Consider the following 24,611-nt stretch of genomic DNA (forward strand, 5'->3'; position numbering starts at 1 on the left):
GTAAAGAGCTTACACTTTCCAACAGGCTTGTACTGGAGCCTGGGTTTTTTTGGCTGACTTTCAAACACACTCTACTGGAGAAATGGTGCACTATGTAGGCATTACAACACCGTTATATTACATTACGTTATATTACCCAGAAGATTGGAGCTTATTATAACAGCAAAGGGGGAATAAATCTGGAATGGGATGTTCAATAAAGGACATATGAGTGTGATGGTGAGGGGTGCACAAACTTTTGGCCATGTGAGCTTGTGTTTATGTTGGTAGCCCCAAGCACTGATAAGGAACGTGTATAATGTGTGGTACTGTTGGCATAGATGGGGTTTATGATGGTTGTATGTGTGTGTGTATGTGTGTGTGTCTATTACCTTAGTGACTCCGTTGGCGTAGATCGGGATCATGTTCTCTGCTCCCTGTTTGACCTTCAGCTCGATGTTGAGCTGCCGTTCCAGAGCCATGATGCGCTCCTGATTGGCTGACGATCGGCCCATGGTCCCCGGATGCGGGAGGTCGTCTGGGGGTCAAACACACCGTATGAGGCTCTGATGGAGTGCTGAATCGCATGTTGTACTGTGTATGTGCAGGTCACATCCTCACCCTTGCTGTCATCCGGTCCCTTCACCATGATGTGTGCGTCGAGCTCTTGCAGCTGTGTGTGTAGAGCATCCAGTCTGCGTTTGGAGGAGCGTAACTGGTTCTCCACCTGGTGTGCGTTGCGTTTGTCACTGATGGCGCGCCGTAGGTTCTCCGCTCCCTCTTTGATCTTCAGTTCTTTGCGGATCTCTCTGCGGATTCTCTCACGCTGCTCCTCCAGACGCTGCTGCACACCCGAGTCTGAGAAATCCGAGTTCGGGTCCAAACCCAGCTGCTCTAGTACCGAACCACCCGGGTCTAACTACGAGAGAGAGAGAGAGAGAGAGACACATGAGATCAACAGGGGTACAGTGAATACTGGACAAGTACAGACCGCACTCTGATCCTGTAAATAGATACAAAGGAGGGATGGACAGACAGATAAACAGACAGATAGACAGGCAGATAAACAGACAGACAGATAAACAGACAGACAGATAAACAGACAGTCAGACAGACAAACAGTCAGACGGTAGTAGCTAGAGTGTGAAACACTGTGACAGTTCAGGTGAAGGAAAGCAGTAAATATGTTGCACAAACCCACAGCAGGAAATCAAAAGCCCTGAGTCAGCAACTGAACACTAACTGGAGAAGTTAACATTGATTTTAAACCCTTCAGGCCATAGTGCATTACTATAGAGAGAACAAATACACAGCCTGAGTGCATTAGAGCAAAATACATATTACTGTAAATACACCTGGGAGAGGGGGGGAGGGGGGAGGGCGAGCGAGCGAGCACTGTCCCACATAATAAAACTTTGTTTAAAGCTAGACTGAGATTTATCTGCAGCTATCTGCCCTGCCCCAATTCCCCGTATAAATACACCACAGCATGTCTGAATTCTCACATCAGAAGAAGTTGATTAATTTTCGATCACGGCCGCTCTGCCAGCGGGTCTGACTGGAACATAACTCACAGCTTTTTATTAATGCACTCTCACACTAATACGTTATGGTTTCTATAGTAACAGCTCGTTCCCACCGACTTGTACGGCGGACGCTCCGCATAAACCGACTACAACTGCTGATGTGTTGAAGCTGTCCGTGTGCAGACGTTTACGGAAGGAGTCTCCAGTGCCAGCGCTTTGTGGGTAACGGTTTCTGACACTGGAAAGACTTTCTGCCAAGCTGTTTTATTCAAGAGAGAGAGAGCGAGAGAGAGAGACTGGTGAGGAAACAGTCCTGGGGAGATATACTATACACAACCAGGTTCAAAAATATCTACACAGGGAGAGCGTTAGGATGTCTGTTTCAGCTGTCTGGACTCGAAAGGAAATATACAATGAATGCGTTTAAAGTGCAGATGTTCAGCTTTAATTCGAGGATACTGATTCGCCCTAAATGGAGCGGTGAAGAAAAACCCCTTCAGGACAGACATAGGTGTCCGAGTCAGCAATCATCAAAGAACTTCAGCAGAGTAAATACAGAGGGGTTTCCACACGACGTAAACCACTCATAAGCCCCAAAAACTGGAAGAGCAGATCAGAGTGGACCGAAAATAAATCCCGGACAGTTCTGGAACAACATCCAGTAGAGAGACAGATGAGATAAAGATCGACGTGTGGCAGAACGATGGGAAGAGAAGCGTATGGAGAAGGACAGGAACAGCTCACGGTACGATCGGATGTTTAGGTAAGGTATCGAGATTCTCGAACGTTATGGTCATGTGACCTACCAATGTTCAAGCCCACTTGCTCGGCGTACGACTAATCCTTCAGAACGACGGACGGATCGATAAAGATACGAGGTGTAGGATCCAGACGTGGAACTTTTTTGTGGGTAAAGAAAATGCGCGCATTTGTGATGACACGCCCAGCTCTCCGATTATACATCGGATCATACGTTACGGTTTCTATAGTAACAGCTCGTTCGCCGTGAGAGTTCTGCTTCCTGCAGCGCAAGGAAGAGTTCTGACTCAGATCGATGCTAACATGATGACCGAAGCATTAAATTAGAGCGGAATCAGAAACTGTTCCAACACACGCTGATCGGTGGATCTGATATGGATGAATGTGTATGGATGAACACACACACACACCACATAATTACTGAGCTCCACAGGCCAGCAGTTAGTTTGTCGCTGAACTTCATTAGAGGCTCACAGAGGGTTTGCAAAGCGGAAGTCAATGACGTGTCGCGCTGATGTCCCCGTCGGGGACACGTCCACGCAGCTTACCTTTCGCGGCCGCTCGGATATCACGCCACGTTTTACTGAGCACAAAGTGACAGCGCTGACGCTCCAGAGCGATCCACTCTAGCCGTCTGTGTCAAATACCCACGTCTGGGACTTTGATCAGATTACCCATCACTGCAAACTAACCGTTTCTCCATGACACGAGAAATCCAGGCACACTTCGGTGCATACACGCAATCTGCCTTCTAGTTCAGAACACACACACACACACACACACACACACACACCGGAGTGATTTCAGAGCCTGTTTGTGTAGCGCGACAATTAATGATTTAATACAGCAATAATCTCATGACCAGAGAGCCATGAAAGCACTTATTAGCGGCTTCCGTGTTTCAGTGGCCTGGGAACATAACTGACTTAGCGGTCAGTAACGTAACGCGACACCGCCGTATGGCGAGTTAGGGAGTATTAATACAGACTATCAGGATTTCTCCCCGGCGCTCCCTGATCGTACGACGACTAGCACGCGCTTCGTCTGACACACATGAAGACAAACAAGCGCATCTTTGCAAAGTGCTGCTCGAGCTGCATCACATGGCGGAAAGCGCTATCTGCCCTCTTCCACATACATGAGCTCACAGACGCCCACTGCTGGCTAATATGGCTCTGATTGACAGGGGAGAGAGAGTTTGCTCCTCCCACCCAGAGAGCGCGGATAAGGCGTTTTCCAATGAAAACGTTTGTTTTGCAGACGTCAATAAGGACCTTCCCCCCACCCATTCACTCACTCACACACACACACACACACACACACCAACAGTAGCAGAGCTGCCATGCAAGGCGCTAACTTGCCATCGGGAGCAACTTGGGGTTCAGTGTCTTGCCCAAGAACACTTCGGCATGTGGAGTCACGTGGAAAAGGAATCGAACCGCCAACCCTACGATTAGTGTACAACCCGCTCTACCACCTGATCCACGGCCGCCCACCCACCTGTCAGAATAAAAAAGGAATAGCCCAGACACTCATCCTTATCCTCAGTGATAATACAGAAGCTAAAATAGCCTAAAAGTGACTTGTTTTTTTTCCTCATTCTGCAAATTCTCTGCGATTCCTGTAAACAGTGAGGTTAATAAATAAAGTGGAAATGGTTCTGTGGAAAGGGGAAGACACACTAATCCACTCTAAAGCCTCTAAAAATTGCACACTTGCTTGTTTAAAGTGCACCTATTACGGTTTTTCAAATATTCTCTTTCATCTAGTGTGTTATATATGTAGCGGTTTGCGAATGTAAAAACGTCTACAAAGTTTCAAAAATGAAAGCGCACGACAAACGGGGTTATCGACTCTCAAAAGAAGGAATCGATTCTGAACAGCTGAATCGAGTCGTTAGAGATTCCAGACTTACTTCCTGTACTAACCTACGCAGGTTCGTAACAAAAAGCCCCGCCTATGGTCTTCATCGTCTGCTCGCTGACAGCAGTAGACCAATCACGACAGACTGGGACGTCTGACCAATCAGAGCAGAGTATGCTCTCTGAAAGGAGGAGTTTAGAACGAATCATTTAACGAGTCGTTTGTGACACTGGGGGAAAAAGGTAATGCTGCAGTTTAAATTATGAGCACGTTAAAGTGTGTTTTTGACCTGAGATGCACGTAAATCTATCGTATGAGAGCTTTAAAACATAATCAGGCACGTTTCAAATCCATAACAGATGCACTTTAAAACTAGTAAAAAAAATTTAAACAGAACATTAACAAATCATCGAGTGAGTCACTGACTGACTTCATCAAATGCGTCAGATTGTGATGCTAACCCTATCAAAACGCTTTATTATGTCTCTAAGGTGAGTGCTGGGTGTGTGTGTGCGTGTGTGTGTGTGTGTGTGTGTGTGTGTGTGCGGCGAAGCTAACAGGCCACAGAAGACCTGAGTGTTCTGAGGAAGTCCTACAGAAAATGGCTGCTTCTGCAAGCGTGACTGCTTCGTAATGACTTCACACTCTTCCGCGATTTGGGACGTGATTTGTTCAGCTTCAGCCTGTGTTGAGATTCTAATCATCGCTGACTGAGACACAGACGCACATACGTTGTCATTATTTATGGTCTGATGAGTAATTTAGCTAAACTGTGCCTTTAAATGTGACTTCCCCTTTAACAGAGCGTGAGCGCATGGCGGATGACACAGCACAGCAGTTGGAAGCATCAACTTCTAAACTTAGAACATAACTGTTGAAACCGACGCAGAGAAAACACACACACACACACACACACACACACAGAGTGTCTCTGCATGCCTTGTCCACTGCTTAAGCTGGCACACTTTCTTTAACACGTGTTCTGTGTATATAGGTTTACTACGCTACATCTGTAGAATATTTATATTTATATTCAGCCAGTTTTTTTAACGAGATGCTCAAAGATAAATGTAAGCCGGTAACTAACTAAAGAGCAACCTACTCTCATGCTAGACGCTGACCCGTTTCCGTGCACTTAAGGCTGCTTCCACACTTGCCCACACTTTTTTTCCCCTCAACCACCAGAACCCAGTTTTTTCCTTCTTCATCTAATCCGATGGGAAGTGGCCGCTTTATAAAAAACTGCTGCTATCTGCAATTTTGTTTTGGTCAGAGAGGAGCTTGGAAATAAAGTTTTTTTTACCCCCTGACAATCAGGTGTCAAGCTGAGGAGCAGGCGGAGGAAGCACACGTGGAGGACAAGGTGGCGGAGAGAAAACCAGGAGATTTACTTCACTATTTCCATCGCTACGAGAAAAAAAAACAGCCAGCGCGTGTATGTTCGGGACGGTTAGACGCGTATGACGTGACGCCCCGCTTTACAGTGGTGCTTGAAAGTTTGTGAACCCTTTTTAACCCTGCGTAAATATGACCTGGAACATCACCAGACTTTCACACCAGTTCGAAAAGTAGACAAAGAGAAGCCAGTTAATCAAACGAGACAAAAATATTACGCTGTCTGACTGTGGATTGATTTGGAGAAAGGAAAACACTGCATTCCAGCGTAAGAACCTGATCCCATCTGAGAAACATGGTGGTGGTAGTGTCATGGTTTGGGGCTGTTTTGCTGCATCTGGTCCAGGACGACTCGCCGTCACTGATGGCACAATGAGTTCTGAATGATACCCGCGAATACTAAAGGAAAATGTCAGGACATCTGTCCATGATCTGAATCTGAAGAGAAAGTGGGTCATGCAGCACGACAACGATCCTAAACACACGAGTCGTTCTACTAAAGAACGATTAAAGACGAATAAAGTGAATGTTTTGGAACGGCCGAGTCAAAGTCCTGACCTTAATCCAGTAGAAATGTTGTGGAAGAACCTGAAGCTGAAGTTCATGTGAGGAAACACACCAACATCCAAGAGTTGAAGCTGTTCTGTAGTGAGGAACGGGATAAAACTCCTCCAAGCAGATCTGCAGGACCGATCAACACTTACCCCAAACGCTTATCTGCCGTCATTACTGCACAAGAGACTCACACCACATCCTGAACGCAAAGGTGCTCATACTTTTACCCCCACAGATATGTAATACTGCGTCATTTTCCTCAATAAATAAATGACCACGTGTAATATTTTATCTACTTTTAAGACTTGAAATATTTATGCAGTAGCATATTATATCTAAATCTAAAATATAGAACGGTCTGAAAGAGTTGACAAACTTCCGAGCAGCAGCGCGTATAGAGATGTACAGCGGAGCTGTGTTCTAGAGGAGTTCAGGTATGACTCGTTACTATGTGCAGAGGGGAAAACCAGGGCAATCAGAGCAGTGCAGAGACTACAGAAATGTTGATGCTAACAGGGTCAAACCATGAGATAAACAAGCACACACACACACACACAGAGAAAAGCAGTGCTCCGTCTGGGTAAAAAACACGACCTAACCAAGAGGTATCAGAACAAATGGCATGTAAAATGTCATGTTTTGTCCACTTTTCTACTGGAATCAGAGCGTAGTATAGACGGAGCGCAGTATCACTAGCGGGTCTGGCCTCGTCACTGTCCGTGCATGTAACCGTCCCTCCCCGCACGTAGGGAGCATTTCAGTCTTCGGCGCTCTAGCTGTCTGACTTGCGCTTGGACGTGGGTTTTACCGATAACGTCTGTCCGTCTGAAGGGATTTCAAGGCGTCCTACGGATTAAAGAGGATTTTCAAAGACCATTTACGGTAATTTAGGTTTCGCTCGAACGTGCTCAGAGGTCCTGTCTCCTGACACGAGCCGAGACTGATCCAATACACGCTTTTAACCGCAGCAAAAAAGCCCCAGTGTCAGTTCACTTGACACGTCGTTAACATTCCCGTCACCAGTCCCCTGTAATACGTTACCGTTTCTATGGCAACAGCTCGTGGACGCTCCAGACTGGAAACTGTGTGTAAGTGCTGACGTGAGATGAGACGGCGGTTTGGTGTCTATGGAAGGAGTCTCCAGTGTCAAGGCGTAACGGGACGTTTTCTGATGTCTTCAGGGCAGGAGACTTCCCGCGTTTGGGTTCTGGGTAACAAGGCAAGCTGCGTTTCTTTTGGCTTATTAACTTCGAGAGACGGTACAAAGGTAAGGAAACAGCTGCTATATTCTAAGGCAGTGGTTCTCAACCAGGAGAGGTCGGAAGGGGGGGCGCCAATTTTTTCTTTTTGTGGGGAGAGGCGGAGCTTAGCTGACTTTTATCTAGCTGTCAGTGCAGACCAGTGTTGCCGACTTAGAGACTTTCAGACCCCTTTAGTGACTTTTCAGACCCCTTTAGCACTTTTCAGACCCTTTTAGTGACCTTTCAGACCCCTTTAGTGACCTTTCAGACCCCTTTAGCACTTTTCAGACCCCTTTAGTGACCTTTCAGACCTCTTTAGCACTTTTCAGACCCTTTTAGTGACTTTTCAGACCCCTTTAGCACTTTTCAGACCCTTTTAGTGACTTTTCAGACCCCTTTAGCCACTTTCAGACCCCTTTAGCCACTTTTCAGACCACTTTTCAGACCCTTTTAGTGACTTTTCAGACCCCTTTAGGATTTTCAGACCTCTTTAGTGACTTTTATGCAAAAAGAAAAAACGCCAAACGACAGATCTATCAGCTTTTTGCACAAACCCTATGTCTTGACTTTCCAAATGTCAGCAGTACTGTCCTGCAAGCGCGAGGTCTTGCTTTCCCTCTGCACTCACACCTCTCTCTGCGTCTGCTCTGTTCAGTGAGGGGCCGAGAGCCGGAAATTTAACAGCGTGATGGATAACGAGACGCGCCCTTCGTCCACATTTACATCAGTCACATGTGAATGTTTTTAGAACGCAAAACAAATGTAATGCAACATGATTTACATGTAAAATAGTCCGTGTTATTACAGCCTGGTTCTCTTGTTCAAACTAGTTATAGCGTTAAACATTTTATATCACAGCTGTCCGTCATATAGTTTTATACAACTTATTTTTTAAAAATCATAAAAGTTATGAAAAGTAATTTAAAAAAAGTACAAAAACACAAAACCAAAAAAGAAAAAAATCTATCTATCTGTCTATCAAAAACAGATTATAGATGAGGTCTTATATATATATATATATATATATATATATATGTGGTGTGCCACATGATAGGGACAAATCACAAACTCACAAAAGGTTGAGAAGCTCTGGTTTAAGTGATAAAAGGAATTTGTTTCAAGGACATCGAGTGCAACTGTAAATGGATTTTTGCGTTTTTTTTGAAGTAGGTAATTTTTTTTGGTTTACTGGAACTTTCTTATGATCATATGGTGTCACTGATCCAGGTCAAAGTGCAGCACGTACGCAGAACACAGAACACACAGGCTGAACAAGGAAGACACACACACACACACACACACACACACACACACACACACACACACACACACACACACAGCTCCGCACGAGCATTGCAACGTCACTAATACACACACGACTCTAAGCACAGCATGAGAATGACTCCGGGGAGACGTGATCAACGCTGGGCGCTGTGTAGAGTATAATCGTCTGATTTCACGACACACACGGTATCACAGTCGTGATATTTTGGCAGGAAAATTGCACCACTATTTTTATTTCATTGGAATACAGTGAAATTCTTTTTTTCTTTCAACGGCACAAGGAAGGAAAATGAACTAGTGCTGAAATCCCTTTCTGATGACTGGATGTGGGTTTTATAAAAAGTATCGAGGATGTAACTTATCACCACTTCAGAAGCGTATCGTCGTATCGTGACGAATATATAAATAAAGCGAGATGTTGTCCTCACGTCGCCGAGTCCTTACCTGAGTCTCGGTCTCGGCCGTGTCGGAGAGGAAGGAGGCGTCTCCTCCGTGCTCCTCCACGCTCTCACTCAGCGCTCCTTCACTGGCCATCACCTCCTGCTGCTCCTCACCTGAATCACCTCTCAGCCTCCTGGACCAGAACTCTCCTCTAACCTCTCCTCTAACCTCTCCTCTAACCTCCTCGACTCAACAAACGCTTTCTCTCTCTCTCTCTCTCTCTCTCAGATCTACACTCACTTCCGCCCCACGCTAGCAAGAGAAAGACAGACACGCAAAGAAGGAGAGAGAGATATTTGTCACCGCCCCAGTTTCCTGCTCATATGTGAACTAGAGGAAGGTCTGCCTGACCACACTCTACACACACTCCACACACACACACACACACACACACACACACACACACACACACACACACACACATGTATGCAAGTGCGATACCACTCAGTAACCGCATCACTTCCTGCTGGCAACTTGAGAGACGTCCGAATGGCAACGTCCCATCATCACCTGTTTCATCCGCATGCATTTACATTTATTTATTTATTTTTAAACACCGATTTCTTATCATATATAAATATATATATAACAATTTCCTATCATCACTAAGGTTAAAGATTATGAGTGTAGCATTATTATTTCCTGCAGTAATACACAAGTCAGTGGAAGTGTGTGTGTGTGTGTGTGTGTGTGTGTGTGTGTGTGTGTGTGTGCATGCGATGAGTGAAAGGTGAAGTGTGTGTGTGTGTGTGTGTTGAAGTTTTAATGTCTGCAGGTTGAGTTGCAGTTATAAATAGCTCCAGATTGTCTCAGTCAGGCGGGCAAGACAAGAAAACAAAATACACACCTTACACACACACACACACACAACGTGTCTCTCCCTCTATACCTGATCAAAAGGCAACAACAACAGTCATGCCAGCGTTAACAATCTCCACCGCTGTCGTGTCTGTTTATATTCTCTTTAAACATCTGTAGTGCAGCGCGCTCACATCTGTCTTCAGTTTCAGTATCAGTCATTATCTTGTTTTTCCCTTCTACCCGACTTTGTTTTTTTCTGCCGTGCCACAGTTAAGCGTGTGTGCGCTGACGTGCTGCGGCTTTCGAATAAGCACTGCGTTAAGTAATACATGCTACGGTTTTATTGTCGAACTTTGGTAGTGTGTGTGTGGGGGTGGTTTTTTAGGGGGTTAGGGGTTCGATTCTCGCCTCCTGTGTGCGCGGAGTTTACAGGTTCTCCTCTGGGTTCTGGCATTTCCAAATTGTCCGTAGTGTGTGAGTGTGTGTGTGTGTGTGAGTGTGAGATTGTGCCCTGCGATGGGTCGGGTCACCGTCCGGGGTGTCCCCCGCCTTGTGCCCCAAGTTGCCTGGGATAGGCTCCAGGCTCCCCGCGACCCCGTGTAGGACAAGCGGTGCAGAAGACGGATGGAGGGATGGATGGTCGTGTGTGACGCTGGTAGACGCAGACCGCTGACTACACTTTATTTCTAGCATGCCGTTACGTTATCACATTACTTCAGCTACCACTTTTTTCGCCTCGTGAGTCAGGCTTCTGGGCCGTTACACCATGGGGTCTGAGGAGCGCACGTGATCTTGCAGTGGCTTTTGGTGGGCTCACCGATGAATCTATCATTTGTCCAACCCCTGCTGATCCTAGACTTGAACGACAAACTCATACAATGGCCACAAACTAGAAAACGTCCTCGCAGATCGTTTGTCTCTGTAGACCACGCTGCAGTGATGCTTCTTTGCTCCGAGCCATGTGATTGGCTGTTGCCTTTATCAGTTGTCCAATCACAGTTGTTCAGTCTCCACACGAAGGGTAAATGAACAATTTTTAGCAAAATGTCTTCCGAAATTTTCATACTTGGTTTATATTTTATATATGTATATATATACAGTCATGTGAAAAAAAATAAGTGCACCCCATGGAAATTGCTGCCTTTTTGACAGATTTGGACAAGCAGACATTGGATCCTCTTTGCCTATTAATAAAGCTGATAGACTCGACCAAATGACACATACAACTGACACACTTTGTAGTAATCTACACAATTTTAAATGAACAAAAAAACAGATCCAGTCACATGGAAAAAGTAAGTACACCCCTACATTTATCACACTTTCAAATCCATAAAACTTGAATCAGGTGATTCGAGAGCAGGTGGTCAGAACCTGCTCAGGGAGTGCAGGTGGAATAACGTGCTCTGGATATATGAAGTAAAGACGCAGCAACAGCAGACAAGTTTTGCGCAGACCCAAGACAGCTTTTCAGGAGAAGCACCTCATACCAACTGTGAAGCGCTCCTATCTTGTTGTTCACTCGGTAGGTGCGTAGTTATAGACTAAGATCATCTTTCTCCAGTGTGTGTTGATCGTCCTGCAGCCTTCGTCTGATGCTCCCTTTCTATTTAACGGACGGGTAAGAGGAGAGGTTCGACACCGACCGGCTGCAGCGAGTACCCGTAATCCCACAAAGTGACCTGTACGGGAGACGGACCTAATAAAACCCTGCGTACTTGGACTGGATTCTGCCTTAGTAACGTTGGATAAAAACGCCTGATACGTGAGCACGTGTGATGAGAACGAACATTTAGAGCCAGCCCCGAGGCATCCGTGATGAATCTCTAAGCCACTAATTCAACAGTTACGCCTCTTCACGCCGTGTGATAAATGAATCCTGAGCGTGAGTGATTTTCCCAAGCTTTTCAGCGCTTAATCAGTGTTTAATCTATTAATCTCATCTAGGCCAGGTTGAGAGAAAAGTTCATTAAATATCGCACTGTGGGAGGAGAAGGAGGCGATGATGTTTACATCACTACACGGCAAGAGCGAGAGGTGAAGTGCGTTTCCTCACGTCGCCTTCGCACACTTCTCATTCAAGCGCAGCCGGCTTGGACTACAAGAGTCTATGGATGTGACGCTGCATTCTAAACAACCACACACACGCACACACGCACACACACACACACACGCACACAGAAAGTAAAACAGATAGACTGCTGCAGTGATGGGAAACATGTCTCGTTGTTACTCACGGGCGTTGTTAGTCACGTCGGATCTTTAAAGGCGGTGCACATGTATTCTTATCCGTAACCCATAATCCTGTGCGCCAGCCAGCGCAGCAGCCAGAATGTAAATAAATGGCAAATATGTTATTTATTTATTAGCTGTTGTTGTTGATCTATTTTTGGTTAGTTAACAGGATATTCGCTCCATGCGAGAAGAACAACAACAACAGAAAAGCATTCCTATCCCTATTGCTGTGAGATCGTGAGTTTGATGACGTCACAGCCATCGCCATCCATTGCTAGGAGCCAAGGGAGGAAAACTGTCCGTGCTGATGGGCGTGTCTAAAGTGTCCGTAGTGTATGAATGGGTGTGTGAGTGTGTGTGTGATTGTGCTTGCAATGGACTGGAACCCTGTCCAGGGTGTACCCTGCCTTGTGCCCCATGCTCCCTGGGATAGACTCCAGGTTCCCCGTGACCCTGTAGGATAAGCGGTGTAGAAGATGGATGGATGGATGGATGGACGTTTTATCATCGTATTGCCCTGACCTACAGGTTGAAGGGTTTATCTCTAAGCTACGCTGAACTGTGTTTGCTTCAGGAGTCTTTATTGTTTTTTTGTTTTTTTCTGAATATATCGTCTTAATATAAGGAATTTTACTTTTGAAATCCAAAGCTGAACATCTGAGACTGGCTAGAACCGTCACTGGACTTCACCAAAAACATTTTCATTTTAAAAGCTAATGTTTGCTGGGGGGAAAAAAAACCTTTCCTAATGATTCTTCGAATAACTCTACACACTACACGCTACACGCACACACTGACGTCGGCGACTCGTGTAACTTATTTATATTGGTCTACCACTTCCATACGACAGCACGTGTTTTGTTTTATCTACATTGTTTGGAAATAGTAATATTTATCATCACGTTTCAAGGTCACGGTCGATATTTTTACGAGAGCATAATTGGGGCATGACCGGATTCCTCCAGAACTCGCTCTCCCTCCCTCCCTCCCTCCCCCCCTCACTCCAGACCGACTGAGGTCACAGGAATATAAAAATAACCAGCTGATTTTAATGGACATCGAAAGCAGATTAAAAATGATTACGGATGCGGGGATGGATGGAGCTCCGGTGGAGAAGATGATTATCCACGGTTCTATCAGCTCAAGTGCGTGCGTGCGCGTGTGTGTGTGTGTGTGCGTGCGTGCATGTGTGCACAGTCATCAGTGCTTGATTTTCATTTTGATGGAGCCATGCCCATCAGCATGTGTGCACATTAACATGCTGAAGTACTAGTGCTTAGCTTGTATTATCTCTCTCAGACACACACACGCACACACACACACACACGCACACAGAGCACTGAAGAGGCACTGGAGCGCTTGCTGGGTTCTTGAAGCAGAATGAGGATCGAGTCTTGGTGTGGATAAAGGTCTTTTCAACACGAGCGGAAAACAATCCCCCCACAAAAAAAAAAAAAGAAGTGCAGCAATTATGTGATGGTCAACATGGACCAGAATCTCAAAGCACGGTATCCTTGTGGACTCTGTGGCATGAAGAAAAAAGATGGAGGCTGTTCTGAGCGTGAAGTGTGCATCCCAGGTCCGAGTCCCTGGGTTAGAATGGTGGCTTGCACGCTCAAGAGACGCGCTACTCTCGCTTTTTCTTCTCAAATGAACTCCCTTCTGATAGAGCTCAGGTTGACGCCCAATCAAAACAATCCTAACGATCAGAGCTGAGGTGACAGAGATTTAACCCTGCTGGGATATTATCTCGCTTCATTACAAATCTGATCTAGTGGATAACGGGTGAGGCAAAGAAACTTGTCTGATTCTGGTCACAAACCGGACCAGTGACAGGTAATGAATATCAAACGAAGCTCTGATGTCAGTTTAAACAGACTGGGTGATGGATTATGACATCACGTCCTATTGGTCACGTCACATGACCCATTTATCTGAGTAAACAACGCTTATGATCTTGTATGATGGTGTTTATTGTGGTACATCTGCAGGAGAACGTAATTAACCGACCGTTAATGACTAAGCTACACCAGGCACAAACCGGACGACACTGGAGACGGGTTTCTTCACACTAAATGACGGATACCTGGGAAAAAAAAAAAACGTGCGGCCAACTCGTGTTTAGTAGGATGCCGAGCTATTAATCATTCAAGTCTGAATAGGAAGCAAACAAGATAGAAATGTGCTAAAACCGTTCTCAACACTCTGGGTGGGTGTGGCTTAGTATTGTAATGCGCACGCTTGATTGGCGTGTCTCTGTCTGAGACTCCGACACACTCAGGACTGATCGGGTGTCAGAGTCCTCTCACTAGGCTACACTTGCTAGGTCAAGGGTGAAGCCTGCACTAACTAGGAGTGTCCCTACGTCCATTTATCTTAGACCGAGGTATGAGATTGAAAACACGGGACTTGTGCCGCAGATGGCGATCCTTTAGACCGACATGAGCACTAAAACATTCTCTGAAAATATAAGAAGGAAGGCTAGAGATTTAAGAGCAGTGGTAGAAAAGAGAGCAGATGGGTGGTGGTTGTGTCCATGGCCTGGACTGTAAGCACTGGATGGCATGACATGAGGGTCATGTATTTACTGAGATGAGACGATCAGTTTGGAAATCTCTCTCTGGAAGCGAAGTCTCAGATTACGATGCCCACTTCTGCCAGCGATTGTCCAGTAGTGAGATATTAAGAGGTAGGAACCGGCGGTGGCTTCGACTCTGCTGCTTTTACCGCACTCGCTCGATCATCTTCAGTAGCTGCTTTATCCTGGTCAGAGGTACAGTTTAAATGACTAACGTTTACATTTTAGGAAATAGAGCCAGTGTATATTATGGGCAGGTACCATGAGATTGGTCAAACGTTCCCTTTTGAGTGGGCTTGAGTGGGATTTAAAGCAATAGCCGTGCACGGTTCTCCGTTTCAGGTTGCGCGGCGTGAGGTAAATGTGGTAGTGTGAAGCACAACTACGAAACAAACTTTCCTTCTGAAGCCTTCTGAATTTCTAATCGAATCTCTAGGACCTTCAAACTTCCAAAATGTGTGTTCACTTATAGGTACTTCCTGTTTACTCCAAGCCCCCCACTCACCCGACCCCACCTCCTTTGATGCACAGCCTCCAAACAGCGAAGACCTTCCTACTATGAACGTTCCAAGCAAGAAGAACAGAATCACCCTGTGGTGGAGGTAAGAGCGGTCCAGGACACGACAACATGTTGGATCCGGATAATCTGATTGGTCTCTGGCAGCGATGGCAGCTGCGAGTGTTAATGAAAGCACGAACGCTCACGGGCCGCAGGCGTTTGGATCCGTAATGAATCCCGAAGCCGAGCGGCAGACGGTGGGAGTTGGCCGGGTAAAACCCCGCCGTGCACGTTTCACTCAGCGGATCGATACGGAGTCATTTAGTGAAAGGCAGAACGAGAGCACGAGATGGAGCAGGTGCAGCGTGGGTAATGACAGGCTTCTTACAGAGCTCTGAGAGAGAGAGAGAGAGAGAGAGAGAGAGAGGGAGGCATGAAAAATGAATGAGCGATGGGAGAGAAAACAAAGAGTGTGGGACCGGATGAGAGGTAGAATATGATGGAAAATGAGAGAGAGAGAGAGAAACTGTTTGATCTCTTCCTCTGCAGTAGACCAGAGGCCATGGGTGTGTTTTACACATGGAAAAGGAGAGACTTATAGGGGGAGGGAGTGTGTGAGAGAGAGAGAGAGAGAGAGAGAGAGAGAGAGCAATCAGAAGTAGAGATGAAAGTTATCGTGTAGACAGTGAAGCTTTTAGAGGAAGCCCCTCAACACCCCGCCCTCGAGTAAGACGACTGTGGCACTCAGACACCATCACACTCTGAAACGCTTCAGAACCTGCGTTCACAGTTTGTGTGGGAATTGATGAATTTGAAGAATCGCGGAATTTGAGGAATTCCTGAAATTCCCAGTGAAGGCTCCTGCAGCGGTGAGATCTACAGAACTGCTCAAGGACACGTGATGAAGACTGTGGCATCTACATCACCCCATCACACATTTCACAGAACAACGCCTGTGTGTGTGTGTGTGTGCGTGTGTGTGTGTGTGTGTGTGTGTGTGTGTGTGTGTGTGTGTATGTGTGTGTGTGTGTGTGTATGTTTGTGTGTGTGTGTGTGTGTGTGTATGTGTGTGTGTGTATGTGTATGTGTGTGTGTGTATGTATGTGTGTGTATGTATGTGTATGTGTGTGTGTGTGTGTATATGTGTGTGTGTGTATGTGTGTGTGTGTGTTGTGTTTGGTATCTTCCCATGCTCTCTCTCTCTCTCTCTCTCTCTCTCTCTCTCTCGTTCCTCCATGCAGGTGAAGAATGCCGCGGTTCCTCTAGTTTTTTTGCGTCTTTCTTAACTCTCAGTGGAAGCTCTTTTCTCTGCGTTGATGTGCTTGGAATAGTCTGGATTTTAAATGATCGTGAACAAGTGAATGATGCTCCTGTGGCTTTTGACCTTGATTTGGATTCGGATGAAATGACCGACCGGGAGAGATTAACTGACTTCACTGCACCGTGCTTGAGGAGAAGCTGGTCTACTCTTCACTTCACTAATCTTTATCCTTGATTACAGCAAATTAATGACAAAACTTTTACACAAATATATTTTACTCTGTTCCTGATTAACTCTTTTACTTTCACACTACCCGTCGTTCACCAGATGATTACGGGTTCCCTTCTGAGTCCGCTTCCTCTCAAGGTTTCTTCCTCGTATCATCTCAGGGAGTTTTTCCCTCACCACCGTCTCCACCGTCTCGCTCAATAGGGATAAATTCACACACTTAAAATCTCCATCCTTTGTTTATATGTGTCTGTAAAGCTGCTTTGAGACAATGTCCGTTGTTAAAAGCGCTACACAAATAACACTGAACTGAACAATTCTGTAAAACTGAAACTCTTGTCTTACATGTTCAAACTCGCTGTGTCAGCACGCTGTTTACGAATTAGGCCACGCCCCGGACAGTCCCTCCGGGATTGTTTGCGATTTTGCGATCGCAGAAACAAACGCGAAATCAAAGAAACGCTACAATATCTGGAGGAGCGTGCGATTTTTCAAAGTTAGGGTTAGGATTCGAACCCGTGAGTTCGAACCAGGCTTCAGTAATCACTTTAGGCTGCAAGATATTTTACAAACCCTCTGTCAGCGCATTAACGTGTTCAATCGTCCTTTCTCACTCTTCGCCAGACAAACCCTGCAGCATCCAGACGCAGTCACGGTGCAAACCTTCCCCACCTCCCGAGTCACTGGGAGAGCACGGAGGTGTACACAGCCGGCACAGCACTCCTCTCAGTGCACCAGGACTTCCATCCTTACAGCACAGTGTGCACTTTCCTTCTCCCCGGATCAGACGCTCATTTCATCCGGAGCACGGAAATCGATTTTTACACAGCGGGGTTTAACGCGACTGAGGGATAAAACACACATCCGTGTATCGTCTAGTCTTTACGAATCTCTGCCACTCACAGAGGAGCTACAGATCTGATAATAATAAATACAGCAGGAGATACTTCATTCCTTCCTTGGCGAATTCTCGATTCTGATTGGTCGGCTGGTGTCGATTTAACGTCCTAGAGCAAAAGCTTAAAATATATGAGCATTTTATCATTTCTATAGTAACCGCCCGTTCACGGGGTCTCGCAGGACATGAGGCGAGCCGGCGCGAATAATAAACCCGTGTTGTTTTTAACCTTGTTATTTAGCACGTGCGGTCGTCGATTATGGTGACGCTTTCAGCCCGGAGATGTTTATTTAACGTTTGAACATTTACGCGTAAAAAGGAGTCTCCAGTGCCAGAGGCACAGAAGCTGTGACTTTAAAGGCGGTCGGAGCGTAATTTGAGACACGTCCCGAGCTGTTGGTAGACACAGGTCGGTCTGTTATGACTGGGTAAGATATGACTGGACACCTGAACAGGATCACGCTCCAGGTGACGGACCGCCATTATTTAGATCCTGCACACAACCGTAACGATATCAAAACAGGACAAGGAGTCAAGGTTAATGCGGGGTAGGCGGGGTGAGAGCTGTATATTGTGTGTGTGTGTGTGTGTGTGTGTGTGTGTACAGTGTGTGTGTTACTATACCCAGTCACATTATACTCTGCTTTAAATAAAACATGCTGGCTTTGAGAAAAGTACCAAAGACTCTCTGGAATAAAGGTACTTGTCACGGGGGTAGTACCAATGCATGATGTTGTGTACTTTTCGTGTGTGTGTGCATGCAGTGAACCTTTCAGAGATCCTCAAGGTCCTAAGATACCACCTAAAGCTCCAGAGGATGGTGTGTTCTTGATGGTACCACCCCAGCAACCGGGAACAGTAAAGCTGGGTACCTTTACTCCTGAGATTCGAACTGTCTGGACGGGCAAGACATAATGAATGTTATTCTGCAGCTTACCTGAGCCGAGTCCATGACGTTGGCCATCTCAGGTGTCCTGAACGAGCAGTTCCAGTCGGTTTGGAACTAATGGAGTCGTCCTCTGAGCCGGAGCAGGTGAAACACTACCTTCTGGATCATGTTACGATGGGAGACGCGCCGGGAAATGAACGGGGGCTGAAAGAAAGGTGTGAGATTGAGTCATTTGGACAAGATGAATAACACCAAAAGAACAAGAAGACGCGGTCGCTCGAGACATACAGGGTTTCAGGTTAAAGCGTCACCAACGGTCGCGGTCTCGAGGGTCTCCATGACTACGTCCGAATCCCTCACTAGCCCAGTAAACGGCAGGAAAAACAAAAATCTGTTGTTTAGTTCTGGTACTGTTCGGAGTTTTCCGCCTCCCTGTAGAGTTAAAGAGGACGGAAGGATTCACACAAACTGCTGTTACCGGAACCCTGAACGGTACTGTCCGCGCGCGCTGATGGAAAGGACTCGGAGTCGATTCCCACCCGCACACACACACACGTAAATAAAAAGAGTCGATTCACGCGTTTCATGAAGGAAGAGAGCCACGGGAGTCGACTCAACAGGATGACTCGGTTCGCGGAGCATTTCGTTTTTAGGACATTTAAATTCTTGTTATTTTGGCTTGCAGGTAAACATGTCACTGATGCTGAAGTGTCATTAAAGCTCTACGCTGGAACACGGAATGTGATTCAGGTAAATTCATCTCAAACTCGCGTCTAAACTGACGGGTATTTATTATAAATATTCCAAAAGAAGCACGTGGAATTAATAATCAGGTCAGCAAGACCCCTTTGTCATTGATAATAGCAGTGTTAATAGTGTATTAATGTACTTAATTAACACAAAACTGTTTATTATTATTATTATTATTATTATTATTATTATTATTATTATTATTATTATTATTATCTTATAAGGTATCCCCCTCCCTGTGCTGTGTTTTCAGATTTTGGAGCCTGGTAATCGGAGTCGACTCTATGATTTCTGGAATCGAGTGCAGAATCGGACAGGCGCACGCTGATTCTAGTGACACCCAGAATGAGTCGTTTTACTGAATCGATTCATGGGGATTGGGACAGTGGGATATTGGTGTGTGTGTGTGTTTGTGGGTGTGTGTGTGTGTGTGTGTGTGTATATATATATATATATATATATATATATATATATATATACACACACACACATTAATAGCATCTGTCTATCTATCTATCTATCTATCTATCTATCTATCTATCTATCTATCTATCTATCTGTCTGTCTATCTAATAGATATATAATAGATCCATCCATCCATTTTCTGTACCGCTTATCCTTACTGGGTTGTGGGGAACCTGGAGCCTATCCCAAAGAGCATAGGGCACAAGGCCACCATGCCCCCTATATAATAGATTTAGATAGATATATAGTATTAATAATAATAATAATAATAATAATAATAATAATAATAATAATAATAATGTGGGCATGGTGGCTTAGAGGTTAGCACATTTGCCTTGCACCGCCAGAGTTAGGGCTTCCAATCCTGCCTCCGCCAAGAGTGCGCAGTGTTTACATGTTCTCCCTGTATTTTGGGGGTTTCCTCCAGGTACTTAAGTTTCCTCCCTCAGTCCAAAGACATGCATTGTAGGCAGTTTGGCATTTCCAAATTGTCTGTAGTGTGTGAGTGTGCCCTGTGATGGGTTGCCACTTCATCCAGGCTCCCCAAAGACCCTGTGTTGGATAAAGGGTATGGAAAATGGATGGATGGAAGATTACGTCGATGCAACTTGAATCCGCATTATTCATGATCACAAATCAATTCACCCGACTCACTAAAAAGAGTAAAAGCAATTATTTTTGCAAATCATAGGATTCATCGATAGCTCCGTGTTATTACTCTTGCTGTATAAAGTCCACAACCAAGTACACTGTAACCGGCTACACCAGATATTTGTCTAATCCCTGAAAAAATCCATTTTAATCAGAATATTGTGTTGTAGCTGTCTAGTAATCACAAATGTTTGTCAAGTGACTCAAGGACACAGTGCTTGCATTATGAATTACGCAAGGTCCCGTGCTGGAAATGTATTACGTCTTTGCTCTGTTACGATTTAGACAGCAGGACCGCATACACCACTGAGGCAGATTGTGTTAATAACTATAACAGTGCTGCTATCACTATTACTGTATAAATATTATTGTATTATTACTTTTCTCATCTTAATGTAAATCATTATTGTAGTGTTGCAGATATTTTAACCAAATCACATCAGCATGGATATTAATAGAGCATGGCAAGTATTATTATTATTATTATTATTATTATTATTATTATTATTATTATTATTATTCATTCTACAGTAAGAAAGAACTGAGATATTCTGTGATTTTTTACGTGCAGCCACGTCTCAATGTGCTCGTACCCCTCTTTTCTACCCAGTGTGGCACCAGTGTGGATTCGTCCCAGTGTATTTAAAAACCCACGCCGTGCCACTGTAAGATGGCGTGACTGCATGTGGGTAGCGTAACTACACAGACTTCTGTATGAACTTGGATGAGGAATGAAGTGAGCTCAATGTGCCCTGTGCTACACACTAACACTGCTGATCTGCATAATTACAGCAGGTTCCTCACACTCAGGACTACTCACACTGACAGTCTGCCCATAATATGGTGTGACTTTATGATAAGGCATCGATTAGGCAAGAGCTCCATCTAAAGGCCATCACGTTTAACACTTTCTTTTTTTATTAAAGAAGATTTGTGCAGGATCCATAGTGAAGTGATTACTCAAATAATGCAATCCAAATGCTAAATATTCACACAGGGAGTCCAAAGGCCATGGCAGTGTGTATATATATATATATATATATATAAGGAAATGATCAATAGTTAAAGTACAGACCTGCAAAAGGTCACATTTGAGAGAGAGAGAGAGAGAGAGAGAGAGAGAGAGAGAGAGAGAGAGAGAGAGAAAGATTGGACAGATGTTCCTCAACAGCAGAGATATAAATTCATATAACCTCTCATACATTTACAGCATTTACACTATGCCTGAAAACATGTCAATAAATTACTCTGCTACAGTTAACCTAGAATTTGATTTCTACAGACAGAAAACAAACATCTATACCACACAGATCTACATTTTGCATATATATTTTGTAGAGTTATCGACTGGGTTGTTCTTCCAGCATCATAGCCTCTGTACTTACACTCTCAGATAGATGACCAATCAGTACTTGAACATTTAATATACTGAGTAAATGGGGTGTGTCTATAGGACTAGTAGTACTTAAACAGTCTAAAAAGTACAGAACACCTCTCCGTGCTGTTTTTAACACACACCCTTGTTGATTTTCTGTCACAGCCAGGAAGTAGGAGGAAGTGCATATCACAGCTCACTTGACCTTGGCAGTGAGTTTAATGTAGGTGAAGTGATTTTACTGGGACTCTGTACATTGTGTTTCCTATATGGTGTGCTGAGTAGGGAGCAGGATAAATGAATAAAGACGTGTCGAGGTTATAAAAACCTCATTCAAACAGCAAATCAGCTGATCATATCTGTTGACATGTTATTACTGTCGTGCCCTGATTTACATGTGTAAACACTTATATCTACTGTACACACAGCATCACCTTTTGTTTGTTTATTTAGCTCTTTTTCCAGGATACATTTTTTTAATAATTTATGGGTAGCTGTTTCGTCATCAAGTCTATATAGCAATGCTCAACTGTTTGCGCCAGGCAGGGAAAGGTCACTGGAGGTCCTCTGTTCTGCACAGAGCAGGAAAAGGACTAAAAAGGAGAGCAGGGAAAGTTCAAGGTGAGGATTGGGTACCATGCTACATTAAAGTGGTGATGGAGAGTCAGTTAAGGGGAAATGGCTAGGGGAAGGGTGTGTTAAAACAGTTCACGGAGCGTTGGCACAGGTTCCCAGACTGGTTCTGGAGAACGCCGTCCCCTGTCCTGCACAGTTGAGTGTTTTCCCTGTTCTAATGCACCAGTTTAACCAATCAGTGTCTGAATGTCCAGGCTTAGAGCAGGGGAAGAGACTGAAACATTCAGGACAGGGAGTACTCCAGTATCAGGACAGGGAGTACTCCAGTATCAGAAAAGGTGGAAGATCTGGACGTGCAAACCTGAGCTCAGTAATGTAATGTCATTACCCTGTTCCGCCTGTAGGTGGCAGGACTGTAACAGCGGAAAAATGCTGAAAAAGGGCTTGGTGTCTTTGTGCTGCACAGCTTGAATAGAGACCATCAGAACAAAGAAAGAGCCATGAGTTATAAACTGAGCAAAAGCTAACATTTTATCAGCCTCCTTTTAGTACATTAAACATGGAGAAAGACACTTTGCCTAATAATGTATCCTACATAAGAAGTACGTGAACGTGTGATAACTTAACAGAGGGGTTTTCTTTTTTCTTTCCAACATTAAATACCTTTTGAGAGCGAATTTGTGTGTAGACTGAAATCCCTATCAGGTTCACCAGAGGTTTATATTCATGCCCTGGTTCTAATATGTTGTCGTTTCTATAGTAACGACTCGTTCACAGGGACTTGAATGAATGGTAGAAGCTCCACATGACCTGAATCTGGTAAATGGATTTTTTTTTAAAAGTGTTATTTAATCATGAAAATTAAGGTTTTCTTTAAGGATACCTGTATTGAAGGAGTCTCCAGTGTCAGTGCTTTTGTTTTGTTTTCTGAAACAGGACACAATGCGGTTCCTCGGTTAAGTTATTGCTTTATTCGCTTCAGGAGAGAGAACAAAAAAAGAAAAAAAAGAGGCTGGTGAGGGACTGTTTATAGCTGCTATAATGTAAGTGATAAAGCAGGCACACGTAGGACGTGCGCCTTTATCGTGTTATTCGCATTCGTTTACTTGAATTCACCAGCGAAATGTTGAGCCTCACATAATCACGTGTCAAATATGTGATTTTCCCACAAGGGATGGTTAGAAAACTTGTAGATGTAGCTAGATGACGTTAGCACAGCCGGGGAAACATCTAACACGCAGTACAAGATTGGGTAACTACTCTCAGAAATGAGTTGTTTATGAGTGTATTATAAGGATTCGTTCAAATGTAAAAACAACAACAACAAAACCCTCTATGTTTTTCCTAAAACAGTACAAAATTCTACACAGAAGTCTTAAGAATGCAAATAGTTAGATCAGGAGAAGTCCAAAAGTAATCTAATGAGTAACTTTGGTCTGTACCTAGCCGTTCTACTGGGACCTAACTGAAGGGCTTTTGGGGTGTAGGGTCTGATTTGAGATCAGCCCATAGTCTGCAGCCCATTCTCTCTTTCTGAGGCTTTGTTTCCAGCTCTTGTGTCTTTCAGACTGTTGCCATGACATCATCGGTAACCCCGGGAAACCTATTGAGGCAAAAGGACCCAGGAAATGAGGTAATGCTTCTGGAATGTTGGGAAAGGACATAGAACAGAACCCCCCCCTTTCTAAAAGAGAGAAAGAAAGAGAGGGTGCATCCATAGCGTTTTGTTTTCTTCACCCAGAACTTATTAATGCAGTCGAAGTGCTCATAAGCCTTCAGTGTCCATGTCTCTTTTTCTTACAAACCGAATACAATAAGCTCAATAGACAGAGATCTCACAAAACCAATGATCCCGTTCATCCACGAATTTCAAAAAATGAACTATAAAGATACTGAATTTTTCAAAGTAAATGTCCTTTGAGAGCAGGCAAATAAATAAATAAATAAATAAATACACAAACAACCAGACACCACTCACATTATTCACATTTAGGAAAGTATTTTTTTTTTGACCCATGTGCATTTCCGGACACAGGTTCATTACACACACATTAAATTCTGGATTCTTATAGGTTAGAAGGTGTTGATTAATTGAGAGTTGTAGGCTTTTGAGCTTCCTGAGCTCAAATCATCAGTTGGTAACTTCTCAGATCAAATAGGTCAAATAATAATAATACATTGGGATGGCAAGTTTTAGGTACAAACAGACAGTTGAGCTCATGTTTACATGCAGAACGAGTGTTCGTTGACCTCTAGCCTTCATCAGGGTCAGTTTCTGAACAAAGCCCCACTGTTAGCTGGAGATCCAGTTTTGTATGGGTTTGTTTTTTTAACCCAACAGTAACACTGCGGTGTTTTTCCA

The 24,611-nt window shown here is 44.5% G+C and overlaps 1 protein-coding gene across 2 annotated transcripts in view; it reads right to left on the reverse strand.

Moving 5' to 3' along the window:
- Positions 1-18,956, reverse strand: part of pkn1b (protein kinase N1b) — a 41,968-nt gene extending 23,012 nt beyond the window's left edge. Inside the window, exons 1-4 of one of the 2 annotated variants that reach the window (XM_053684735.1) lie at positions 18,721-18,956; positions 18,481-18,636; positions 601-898; positions 372-517 (exon numbers count right to left, since the gene is read on the reverse strand). In XM_053684735.1, coding sequence (XP_053540710.1) covers positions 372-517; positions 601-898; positions 18,481-18,507 — 471 coding nt within the window. In that variant the 5' untranslated portion in view covers positions 18,508-18,636; positions 18,721-18,956. Of the gene's footprint in view, positions 1-371; positions 518-600; positions 899-9,046; positions 9,348-18,480; positions 18,637-18,720 lie in introns of those variants that run through there. The other variant, XM_053684734.1, reaches the window with a different exon arrangement.
- Between the last annotated feature and the right edge of the window lie 5,655 nt (positions 18,957-24,611).

The sequence above is a fragment of the Ictalurus punctatus genome, chromosome 12, assembly GCF_001660625.3.
Source record: "Ictalurus punctatus breed USDA103 chromosome 12, Coco_2.0, whole genome shotgun sequence".
NCBI lineage: Eukaryota > Metazoa > Chordata > Actinopteri > Siluriformes > Ictaluridae > Ictalurus > Ictalurus punctatus.